The sequence below is a fragment of the Haliaeetus albicilla genome, chromosome 14 (assembly GCF_947461875.1).
Source record: "Haliaeetus albicilla chromosome 14, bHalAlb1.1, whole genome shotgun sequence".
Classification (NCBI taxonomy): domain Eukaryota; kingdom Metazoa; phylum Chordata; class Aves; order Accipitriformes; family Accipitridae; genus Haliaeetus; species Haliaeetus albicilla.
The window spans coordinates 25,729,431-25,742,670 of NC_091496.1; the positions used below are offsets into that span (position 1 = coordinate 25,729,431).

Below are 13,240 nucleotides of genomic sequence, written 5' to 3' on the forward strand. Positions count from 1 at the left end.
TAAGCTCAGTACATTTGTACTTGCAGAGTCTTCATCCAATTGCTTTTCTTTTTAGCAGGAAAAACATCACTTCAGAAAATAAAAGTACATTAATCCTGAAAAGTATACAGGAGACTTTCCATCTGCATAGAAGCCTTCCGAACTTCTTCCTGGATTTTCATAGTGATAGTCTGTCTCTAGCAGGAGCCTGAATTCTCTTGCACAGAAAAAAAAAAGGAGAATTATAGTCACCTCACGACATTTCTCAGCAGTTTCTGCAGCGCAATATTCAGGAACGACTGAAAACAGGTCCTCTCTGTAAGCCTTGCAGGTTTGCTCTCTGACAGGGCACCTCGGTGAGTTAGAAGAACTTCGTATTACATCCTGTGTTGGAATTATCCATCTGCCTGACCGGTGTGGGCTGCTGGAGCACAAAGAGTTTATTTCTGATACAGACCGGGCAAGTTGCATTGCTACAACCTGGTCCTCTTCTAGTATTTACAGCTGGGCAATTTTCCAGCCTTTGAAGGTTGAAAAGGTGTGTTACACAGCTGCAAAGATTTCTTCACAGCAGGATATGTTTAAAAAGCTTTCATAGAGTCTTAGGAAGACTTCCGAGCACCTCCAGGACTAGGGGATTTTTGATCAAAATAAAGCCTACTATCTTTATAGTACCTTTTGCTTAGTCATGTATACCAACCTGCTCTAAGCTGCATAACCATGAAAGTAATGAGCATTAAAAGTGCATTTTTTTCATTTTTCAGTGTTGATCTTGGAGGATGGATGATTTCAGTTGAACTACTGCCACTACATGCCTTGAGGTCATCGCAGGCTTGTCACAGAAAGCAGACCTATTCCATTTAATTGCCTCCTGTTATCCATTTGACCTATTGGATGAAAAGACTCTGAAACAAAGATTAGTACTCTCCTATGGCTTACACATTATGCCTTGGGGTTGCTAAAGAAAGAGAGAGAACCTTTAACACTCAGTTTTATAACCTATGCATTTAGAAAAGGGTGGCTGTGAAACCCAAAGCAGATACTGAGTTTTTGAAGGAAGCTAGAAAGACTAGGGGCAGACATGGCCCCCAGTGAAGTCCTGGCAAAGTTTCCATTGATTCCATAGGAGTATGATTTCTTGCTTGATACTTAACTCTCCTGCGATGGTTTTGACATGTTATAAGCTTCATTTGCGATGTGCACATTGCTGCAGGTTCAATATCCCACCCACTACTGACTACTGATCTAGCTGTCCTTAAAAGGTTTTCATATTAAAAAAAAAATGCAGTGATCCCTCCCTCTGTAATACAGTTAATCTCAAAGCAACCCACCCTGAGTATTCAGAATGGAGAAATTTCAAAGTACTAGTCATTCCTGGAAATTTAAACTATCTAAAATACGTTTAGTATAAAAAAAGTTTCTAGTAAAGCAAATGTAGAGGGAAAGGAATTTAAACTGTGGGTTGGAATGCAGCGAAATTCATGCTAGAAAACACCTGTGAAGTTTCAGAGTTAAAAAGACAAAATGATGACAGTGCATCATTTTAAAATGTATGTGTTATTTATTTTCCCCTTTAAAAACATCAGTAAATACAGCTTCAGTTTAGAGTAATCATTTACCATTTTTTTTGCTTCTCTGTTTCAGCAGGTGCTTGGAGAACACTACTTACTAAATACAGTGTTAGCTTCTTCATTCATAAAGCATCCTCACAATTAAAAGATAAGGGGCTTTTTTTTCAATATTTTCCAGAACAGCTGCTGCTTCTGTGTGTACCCTTCATACTAGAACATAAATTTACAGATAAGCTATAAAAGTCTGGAAAAAGCAACTCAGTGGAAATGCTGGCTTTTACATGATTAGAGCCACAGCTACAACTCTGTACTAGTAACAGGGTAGAATATAGAATAGTATAGACCAAGTAATTAAATTCATCTAGCTGCTTTACTTCTTTTCAGTCTCCTTGTATTTGCTGTTACTACAGAAGAACGTTTTTTGTCCTAGCTGAGATCTGACCCTGTTGTAAAACAAAGAAAACCCTGCCCCATGTAGTTCATAATAAAAATTAACTCAAAAGAATTGGATGCTGATTTTATTAGCCATTCTTGAGGCTCTTAGACACTTCAGTAGCAGAAAGGTAATAGGCACAAAACTGATCACAACTTGCATGCAGACATTTATAAGGGCCAGATGGCAAAAGAAATGCATCCCCCTATAAAGAAGCATGTTCCTGTCACAGACATGTTGAATTATTACAACAGAAAATACATTTAATCCATAATTTCCCTCTTACATAGGTGGTCCCACTGGGCCTTGCTTCCTCATCTCACCACCATTCCTGCTGACTCTAGAGTAACCCAGGGATGCTAGGCAGGGGGAGAGGAAACCTGGTGCAGGGTTAGCACCAGACAGTAAACATGTCACATAGTGAGAGCACAGTCACACAGCTGGACTATCTTGGCTCTCCCACCCAATTTCATAGGGTCTCGTCTATCCCAAGACCTTCTGAGTGATTACCACTGTTGGCCACCCCTGCAGGTGACCAGGTGAGCACGCAAGGCTGGTAGACACTCAAAGTCTCTGCACTAGTGACATTAATGAAAAGAAACACAGAAGGAAGGCATACAGCAAAAGTATTACTTTGAAAAGAATCAGTGATCTGGATGGGTAGAGAAAACAGCTATGCATGGCACAGGCTGGGCCATGGAAGAGATGAAGGAAGACAAATGCTTATGTGAAAAGACAGACTAGTCTGGATTGCTTAGTGTTGTGGTTTAAACCCAACGGGTAACAACGCACCACGCAGCCGCTCGCTCCCTCACTCCCCCCGCCGGCCACGGTGGGATGAGGAGAAAATACAAAGAAACGCTCGTGGGTCGAGACAAGGACTGTGAGGGACCACTCACCACTTATGGTCACGGGCAAAAGACAGGCTCAAGTTGGGGAAGAAACAAACTCAATTTCATTTGTTACCAACCAAATCAAAACAAGGACGTTAGGAAGCAACCCCAAACCTTAGAAGACCTTCCCTCCTCCCCGCCTCAGCCCCACTCCCGGTTCTCCCTCCCTCCTCCTCCCCCCGGCGGCGGCGGCGGCGCAGGGGAGCAGGGGCTGGCGGCTGGGGTCGGTTCCTCACCCCTTGTCTCTGCCGCTCCTTCCTCCTCGGGGGGAGGACTCCTCACCCGGCCCCTGCTCCACCGGGGGGTCCCTCCCTCCCGCGGGAGACAGTCCTCCACCAACTTCTCCAAGGGGAGTCCTTCCCGCGGGCTGCAGGCGGGCACCGGCTCCCCCGCTCCCCTCCGTGGGCTGGGGGGGGACAGCCTGCCATCTTGCCTCACGGCGGGCTGCGGGGGCATCAGCCTCCTCCTCCCCTCAGCCTGCCATCTTGCCTCACGGCGGGCTGCGGGGGCATCAGCCTCCTCCTCCCCTCAGCCTGCCATCTTGCCTCACGGCGGGCTGCGGGGGCATCAGCCTCCTCCTCCCCTTCCTCCCTGACCTGGTGTCCGCAGAGGGGTTCCTCTCCCATCCCGACCCCCTCTCTGCGGCAGGTTCCCCCTCTTCCCTCTGTTCAGGTGTTCCCGCCGTCGCTGGCGGGCTCGGCCTGGCCCAGAGGCGGGGCCCACTCCCAGCCGGGGAAGAAGCTTCTGGCAGCTTCTCACAGGAGCCTGCCCTGCCGCCTCTCCCCCGCTACCGAAAACCCACCACACAAACCTGAAACACTTAGGGGACAGGAGAATCAGGGAGGCAACACTATAAGCATTTCCACTGCTTTCCCAGGCAAAACCTGTCAAAGAGAGTGTTTGCTGTGCGTACGTCAGGAGCCTTTCTTGCGCCCAAAACTGGAGCGGGGCAATCCTGCTCACATTATGGACCTTAGTCCTCTCCATCTCTCAGCTGAGAGTAGTTCCAGGAGGCAGCCAAGCCCAGTTCTCAGCCCACCTGGGCTGGGATACAAAGTATGAACACCTGAAATCTCTTTGCCAGTCATTCTTCAACCTCAGAGAGCTTCTAGGCAACAGCTGCAGCTTTTGCTGACCTGAGCAATAAATGCCAGGAGCCTTCCTTAATCATTCAATAGCTATACCAGAACCTCTTCATGGCCCAAGTCTCATGTAGTGAGCAGACATCAGGCACCCGATTAAAAACTGGGCCAAATGCCCTGCAAAAGCAGGAGTGAAACTAATATGCTCAGGCTGAAGCACTTATTGGTGTCTTCCGTGCTGAATTTTAAGGTCCATTACCATTCTTATGCCTCATCACAAACCCACTGCCACATGTGCCCATCCTCCAGCAACACCTTCTCTTACTCAATATTTGCACACGTCATGTATTTTTTACCTTTTTGCTCCTCTAAACTCTTCTTCTGGTCTGATTTTCCTAACTTTTTTTATTTTCCCAGCCTCTCTCCTGTCTCCTAAAAGCAGTCATCACTGGTATGTGCATAATTTTTGCCCCCATACAGACAGAACCAATCTGAGTTTTCAGACTGACAAAAAGATTATCCACTGAAGAGACAAAGCAAAGAAACAAGCACTGACCTGATATTTTCTACAACTAATTTTCTTTCCTATATTGATACAACAGAGGCGTGAGAAAGGGCATGCTCTCTTAAATACAAAACCTAGCAGCTTTAGAGTTGCATGACAACAGAGAACAACATTTTTTAAAAAAATAATCTTCACCCTTGTACCCACTGCTTATCAGTATCAACACTGTCATACCCACAGTAAATTCAGTGATCCCATCCTCTCCGCCTTGCTGCCTGATACTTCTTTCTACGACTTAGAGTGTCTTTAATTAGATCACATAATTCTTAGAGCAGCAACTTTGTATTTTCACTTTTACAGGAAATTGCTTTGCTCGTTGGGGGCTGACTAAATGACAAACACAGTAATAACAAACCAACTGATCCTCTTCAACGGGAATTGCAGAGAAGCCCTGTTGACTCAAACACACAAGAGTGAAATTACATGACTGGTTTGAAAGGAAACAAACTCTTCTGTGGAGGAAATACTGAAGAAAACCATTCTTCCCCTGAATAATTTTAAAATTGAGGATCAAACAAATCCTAATAATTGACAACTTTGCTGTTGTTGGAAAGAAAGGCCTGTCGGAAGATGCAAGCAAAAGAAAGAAGTGGAAAGAGCTGGCTTTGTCAGATGAATGGAAGGGGAGGAGAGTATCTGAAATCCTGGCTCTAGAAGTTTGCTTTAACTTATGCCTTTTTGTCTTCTTAACCTGAAATCAAATAATTTACCGTTCTGATTCTAATTTCACCTTCTATAGGTGAATTTCACTCATAGTAAATTAGATGTCACATATTCAGTGATACTGAATGGGATTCATTTCCAGGTTGAGGCACTTTGAGGTCTGGTCTATACAAAGATGACCCCCTGTGTGCCACAGTCTAAGTTCCCTTTCCTGTCAGGGGATGTCAGTGTAGTCTATACAGTCAGCATGGAGCAATTCAGCTAACCCTAAATTATGCTGAAAGTAGATGCTCTTTTGGGCTTGCTCACTCTAAACTGTACTTCTGTTAATTTTGGGAGCTTAGATACCAAGTATTAAATTCAGGTATCCACACGTAGACATCTGTTGCCATCTAGGACACCACAGGATATCCCTCTGAGCCTCCAGCTGCTGGACCAAAAAGGTTCTGTGCCAAATCTGCCCATCCTACTGGGCATCCTGGACTCTCCATGGTGTCTCAAGTGGCATGAGACCCTTGTGTTGAAACAGCTACCTCAGCCCTTAGGACACATGCTGATGTGGAGAAACCTAGATTTAAGAGACGTTTGGTTTTTTTTTTTTTTACTTTAAAACACTGCAGCTAATTCAGGTACAATATCTTTATTACTGGTAAACTGAAAGGTGAGGGGTGGGCCTTCTTCCATCTGAAAGTCCTTCAGCAGACTGCTAGAATAATCCTCCATTACTGGGTGGGTAGGACCCAGACCCCTGCACACATACTACGTTGATTTCAGTGGGATTTCAGCATAAGTCAGAAGGGCTTTTCACTTTGTCAGGAAAGCACTAATAATATAAGTATGGAATAAGATATTTACAAATGGCCCTTCCCTAAAGAGGCGGTGTGGTGGATACCAGGTGCTCACCAAAGCCACTCGCTCAGTCCCCTCCTCAGCTGGGTGGGGAGACAAAATATAACAAAAAGCTTGTGGGTTGAGATAAAGCCAGGGAGATCACTCACCAATTACCATCACCAGCAAAACAGACTCAACTTGGGGAAATTAGTTTAATTTATTGACAATCAAATTGGAGTAGGATAATGAGAAAAAAACCCAAATCTTAAAACACCTTCTGCCCACCCCTCCCTTCCTCCTGGGTTTAACTTTACTTCCAAATCTCTCTACCTCTTCCCCCTCAGTGACACAGGGGAATGGGGGTTGAGGTTGGTTTGTTGTCTCTGCTGCTCCTTCCTCCTCAGGGGGAGGACTCCTCACTCTTCCCCTGCTCCAGCATGGGGTCCCTCCCACAGGAGATAGTTCTTCATGAACTGCTCCAGTGTGGGTCCTTTCCACGGGCTGCAGTCCTTCAGGATCAGACTGCTCCAGCATGGGTCCCCCACAGGGTCACAAGTCCTGCCAGCAAACCTGCTCCAGCGTGGGCTCCTCTCTCCACGGGGCCACAGGTCCTGCCAGGAGCCTGCTCCAGCGTGGGCTTCCCATGGGGTCACAGCCTCCTGTGGGTATCCACCTTCTCCAGTGTGGGGTCCTCTCCGGGCTGCAGGTGGATATCTGCTCCACCGTGGACCTCCATGGGCTGCAGGGGGACAGCCTGCCTCACCATGGTCTTCCCCATGGGCTGCAGGGGAATCTCTGCTCCAGTGCCTGGAGCATCTCCTCCCCTCCTTCTTCATTGACGTTGGTGTCTGCAGGGTTGCTGCTCTCTCATATTCTCACTCCTCTCTCCAGCTGCTCTTGCACAGGGGTTTTTTTTCCCCTTCTTAAATATGTTCTCCCAGAAGCACTGCCACCATTGCTGATGGGCTCGGCCTTGGCCAGCGGCAGGTCCAACTTGGAGCCGGCTGGCATTGGCTCTATTGGACATGGGGGAAGCTTCTAGGAGCTTCTCACAGAAGCCACCCCTGTAGCCCCGCCACTACCAAAACCTTGCTATGCAGACCCAATACACCAAAACAGCTTAACAGACCACATACACAAAGTGGCTTGTACCACAGTTTATGGACACCAGTGAAAATGTGCATATTTTAAGGAGGAATCTCTGTGTGTGGTGAGCACCTCTTGTGTTTGTGGTTTTGTGGTACCAAAATAATAAAACCACTGTAATTGGCCTTTCTCCAAGTAGCAGGGCAAGCCAATGTCTTTTAAAGGTACTCTGTTACAATATGAGTAGGACATACCAGTTCCTGAAGTCCTTGAAATTTTTAGAAATCTGCTCAGTTTTTTTCTGAAGCTGGTACTATATCTAATATAGTATTATTCTATTTCATTCTATTCTATTCTATGAATACTCTAATTCACTTTTCAGTGCAAGGGAATCAAGGCATTAGGCATCACTGAAGACATACTTAAAAGTCAGCCAAAAAAGAATATATCCCTTACCTGGTGTAATATGACTTCATGATAAAGGACTCTCATGGGACCGGGATAGATGTTTATTATACTGCATGTTCATTATGATCAGTTTTTACAATGTACTGCACCAGGAAAATGTAAATGTCCAATTTAAACTGACCCTCAACATACAGTTCTTTAAGGGAAACACTTCACATCATAGGTTTTAAATATTGATCAATCTTTAAATGAAACAGTACAAAAATTAAAAGGGAAAATACTGCATGCTTAGGTTAGGAACCACCTAACCTCAACTTTAGTCAAGCATCCAAATGTCAGGTATTTAATCTAAGCTACTTGTCTAGGCTCCATTTACAGTCAGTGGTGAAAGATAATTGGGTAGTAATTACCTGCAGAGGCTAATTCAACACACCTATTTTAAACACATATTTTAGGTTAAAATGAAGTAGTGTTTATAGGTGCCCCTCTCTCTCCACTGACTTAAGGGGAATACTGCTGCAGAAGACACCTAACATCTAAATGAAAAGAGTTGTAATGAATCCTTTCCTTATGTGCTAAATATAGCACATATATAAAAGGCAAAAAGGGAGAGGAGGGGAGGGGAGGGAAGGGAAGGGAAGGGAAGGGAAGGGAAAGGAAGGGAAGGGAAGGAAAGGAAAGGAAAGGAAAGGAAAGGAAAGGAAAGGAAAGGAAAGGAAAGGAAAGGAAAGGAAAGGAAAGGAAAGGAAAGGAAAGGAAAGGAAAGATCAGACTGATCAATCTTGTGTATTTGTAAACAAGGCTAAACACTAATGGAATAAATGTGGGGTTGGTTGTTAGTGGATTACAAAAAAAAAAAAAAAAGACAAAATTTCTTATCAGCAAAGTTTATGTAGTGAAGATAGATCATAAATCCAAAATAGCATTGATGCTGGATATTTAGTAGTGTAACTGAGATCATAACGTGTCCCTTTGTAGTTTAAATAGACCTAATATGGTGCACAACAGTATTTTCCAGTTTCTATTCAAAGCTGAATTTCACCCATAGTAAAGTAGAATTCTCTGGCAACTTGCCCATAACCTTTAAACTCTTCTGGTTGATGATCTTAATACACAAAGGCTTTTTATCAGTAAACTATGTCTGGACGGGAACCAAACTCTGACTCCTACTCCTTCTCCATGCCACAACATTTTTGTAAAGCTGAACAAACTTATTACACCGAACCCAGGGCTTTGAAGTGTAAACACCAATACACTATATTAACACAAAACAGTCCAAAAATAAGACACTTAGAGCCAAATTATTTCTGCAGTATGCAATAGCTAAACAATGCAATATCTTTACCTGAAAAGATACTGCATAACTGTAATCAGTATTTAAGTGGTGTCTGAGATCGATTATCATTCTTGTTTCATTTTTCCCCCCCTATGCATTCATGACTAAAAATAAAAAGGAATTGTAAGCCTGACAGTCTCATTTCAGAGACTTCCTGTGACAACTATTAAAAGACCATCATCACATATGCAGATTTTAAGAAATTAGGTTACCTGAAAAGGCTTTTTTTATCTGGCATAATCCCTCTTTTCTGCAAAGGAAATGCTGGATTTCTGGAAGTAGGTTTACCTGTATATAAAAAGAGAGGTTTTAATGATTTCATTCAGAAAAGTGCTTTTTTTCCTGGAGCCTTCAATTGGTTTGTGTTTAATTTATCAGAGACACCTCATGTGCAAAACTGTCAGTGTCAAAAGGGAATGACAACTTTGCCATCCCTGCAACGTGGGATAATGAAGTTAAAGTGTGCGGTCTTCCTCCATGGCCATCACAAACCAAAATTTTAGACTTATGGCTCTCCTCCTGCCTGCTGAGTTTTCACCCCTTCCCTGCCCCCTTTTCAGTTTCTGCAGCTTCTCTGTTCTCTGCCAGTTATCAATCACTGTCTCTCCCTGCATGGAATTAGCCTATGCCTCTTGAATTGCTGTGCTTGAGAACAGTGGTAACCTAACGTAGCTAAACCACATCCAGGCTCTGCAACAAAGAACTGTGTTGCACCATGGTATGGACATGCCAGCAGCGAGTAATGTTAGTCCAATATTTAAAGTTATCCGGCGATATGGGCCATCTGGTTTAAGTCCCTGCTGTGCTGCAGACTTCCTGAGAGAACTTGGACAATTCCTTTGATCACCTTGTGTCTCAGTTTTTCATGTGTGAAACTTCTGGACATTGCAGAGTGCTCTAAGGATTATTATATTGCACAGTGTTAGAGGCTCAGATATGATAATATGGGTAGAATAAGCAAAAAGCAGTTTGCAGAAGCCTGGGGTGTTTTTATGACCTGAGAGCTGAACCCAAAGAATGTATACTTCTAGCAAACTGGAACTGCTATAAAAATTTCACTTTGGATACACCTAGATAAGGCATCCTGTCCCAGGGAACCCCAGTGTACATGCTCCTAGCTCTGACTTTTGTGGACAGGCAGTCATTTTTCGTATCCTCATGAACTTCACACCTGAACCATATAACAGTATCTTTACCATTTAACAGTAGCTCTATTTCTCCCAGTCCATCAAGTAGGAGTCTGTACCTTTGGGTGCTGCCATTATTATGTATGTCATTTTACTTGAAATACAAGCCAAACTGTATCCATAGTTTGGTCACATTTTTGCAAAGAACGACCTCAGTTTAAATAAGTCACTTACATATTTTTACCAACAGGTCAGGTGCTTATTTAGACATTTGCATATCTAAGTAACCTAAACTGTGCCCACAACATGCTCAAGTGAAAAAAAAAAAAGCAGTCCTGAAAATACCAAGAAATATTGGCACCACTGATGCTTTGGACTGTGAGTAAGCAGAATGCAGTGCCAGAGCAAGGAACTCCCATGAAGGCCCTGAAGGAGGACACTGGTCCAGCTTGCACATTATCAATTGTAGGAGCACTGTCACTGTTTGGAAAGGTGCGTAAATTATGTTTACAAGGGAGCAATTACATCAGATGAAACTCAATAGTGATATGTGAAGGCTAAATTAGTCCAGCTTTATCTTCTGCCTATGCTATTATTCTGAAATATTGCATGCATTTGCTAGTTGTTTCTCCCCATTTCTAAATTCTGTTTTCTAATGGGGTAAATTGCTTAAATTTCCCTTGACTTCTGTAGATGCCTTTGCTGCCTGACATGCTGGTTGAGAGTGGCCAAGAACGGAAAAGTTCAAGCTAAAGAAGATGAAAAGAAAACTTGACACTCAGTTGTAACAATTTTCAGTATTTACACTGAAATACTTACCTCCAAAATAACATACTATGTCCAAATGAAAAATTGCTTTTGATCACTGGGTGTCATATAAAGAAGAATGAAATGTTGGTATCTGACAAGTATTTCTCAGTAGATAGGATACTTGAAAAAACGTTTTTTATTGCTGTTAAACCATGCTGCTGCAGTATAAAATAAGCATTAGATGCTTTTTTTTTTAAATGAGTGAGTGCTGAAAATTTGGGCTAGCTGTGTCCTCTCATTCCCACGAAGGATAACACAATAATCTCTTACCTTCTGGAATAACTCTAGATGATGCAAGTCTTCTATTTGAATGCAGCCAGTACCATCATTTTTTCTGGAAGATAAGCAGATCAGAAGATCCCAAGGGCTTGTACCACCTATCAGGAAAGAAAAGAAGCATACTGAAAAAGAATGCAATTCCTATTTGAACAAAAAATACTTAGAGCCAAATCCTGAGGAACAGCAAACTGTTGGAGTGCTAAGTACATGAACAGCTACAGGTGGCAGAAGGGAAAAAGACATATTCACTACCACAGTTCAACCTTTGGAACTATATTTAGGTATTTCACAATTAGCACCTCCTGTTGTACCTGCCTACTGATGTCCAGTCCCCTGGTGTTTGACCTGTTTAGCATTCAGAAATGAAAAAGCTCAATAACATGGTGCTGCTTTAATTTGTTGTTTGTTTTTTATTTCTGAACTCCTCAGCATGCACACTTATAACACACATCCACTATATGCAGTGTGATCTTCTGAGGTCTTTCATTATGGGGAAGTAAATTTTACAGAAAGTAATACTGGTCATGCTATTGCAAACAGTGGGAATTTCTAGCCTGAATTTTGGTGTAGCGGCTTCCTAAATATTAGACACCGGATTGCCAACACGTAGAACTGGTGTACAAGTGGGAACTAAGTTGTGCTGAGCAAGTAGCTAGCTTCTGAGCTAGCTCTGATGCTTCCTTTCTGGGGTGAAGCTGACCTGTGGGACCATGGGGTTCTATTACCAGGAAACAACACCAGAGTCAGAGATGGCTGCTTGAAGAAGAGACAAAACTAAATTGCACCAATTAAAACACCATTATGGATTAGAAGGTACAAATAGGTCTTGGAGTTTGCCCATATCACAGCATGTGATGTGGTGTAGAAATGCCAGTGTAGCTTCAAACGAGCTTGGTCAACTCCCTCAAGTGGTTATTTGCTTTCTTCTGTATACAGCCTTCGTAATCTGGAGTAGTTAGAGGTAGTGGCATCTCTCAAAAGATTAACAGAATCACTACATCTGTTGAGGACACTGTGAATATGTTTAATAAAGGGTAAATCATTTCAGTGACAGTATGACAATTAGAAATAAAGAACTTCCAAACAGAAAGGGCAGCGAGGGAAGCTGTACAGCATCCAAGGCAGGATATAGCATCAGGCCAAAGCTCTCTGCAGGACAGCTATTTCAGTGACTGGTTGGTTGGTTCTTTTTCCCAAGGTTGGGGAGATTACATGCATTTTATTCTATTTTGTGCTCTCCATCTGTGAGATACCTTCCTAATTTTATTAGATTATCCCCTAAATTTTGTCCCACTGATGGCCCACAAAGAGAGTTATTTTGGCCGAATTCCCCCTCCAAAATGTAATTTTTTCCTATCACAACCACAATCACAAATGCCAAGGAGAGTGAAGATTTCACTTAAGGGGATTTAACACTCAATTTACGTTAAGTACAGTAATGAACTCATTGTGCAGAATGGGTCCAGGACTATGAAAGTAACTATCACCTTTTTTTATGTTTATAAGCAGTGTGATAAAAATAAAGAGATTAATTTTTCAGTTACGCTGCATGCATTACTGTAAAGAATTCTTCGATTTCACATTATGAGAACCAGTATAATTAAGGCATGTGAGATATAGGCAAGACAGATTCACTACATGATCCTTTGTGAAAGAAAGAAACAAAAAACTACAGGTAGATAAAAATGGCACTGATATAGCAAATAAATGAAACATTAAAGAAACGTACAAGCAAATACTTCATTTTAGTGCAAAAGATTGACAGGGTTAACAACCTACTCGATGACCTCACCAGCTATGTAATTATCAGATAAGCAAGATGTTAGGCCTTTGCCTAGTAAACACCTTTGAATAAATCATTATAATTACATATAAAGCACAATGCCTAGCTGTGTGCAAATTGAAAGGGAGCTGGAGAGAACTCCATTTCTCAGAAGCAGTTCATTTCCTTCCCTTGTTTATTGTTACACATCCTGACCAGGGATGAATTTGAACCCTGACTCCAAAGGATACGCTGCACTGTGTATCATTTGCCTTTAGGACACAGCAGAGTGATCAATATGAATGTACCGAAGAGATGAAAAGGGAAAAGGGCCCTCAGACCTAGCGTGTTTCTGAGCCAGTGCCCAGGAAGTAGAACAGTTAACTGCTAGGAACAATTTTTCGGGAGGGTTTGA

The 13,240-nt window shown here is 42.8% G+C and overlaps 1 protein-coding gene across 6 annotated transcripts in view; it reads right to left on the bottom strand.

Moving 5' to 3' along the window:
• Window positions 1-13,240, bottom strand: part of CPED1 (cadherin like and PC-esterase domain containing 1) — a 163,352-nt gene that overhangs the window by 115,911 nt on the left and 34,201 nt on the right. For all 6 annotated transcript variants that reach the window (XM_069802042.1, XM_069802043.1, XM_069802040.1 and 3 more), the window contains 2 exons: window positions 11,055-11,161; window positions 9,060-9,135 (listed from right to left, as the gene is read on the bottom strand). In XM_069802042.1, the coding sequence (XP_069658143.1) occupies window positions 9,060-9,135; window positions 11,055-11,161 (183 nt within the window). The remainder of the gene's footprint in view (window positions 1-9,059; window positions 9,136-11,054; window positions 11,162-13,240) is intronic.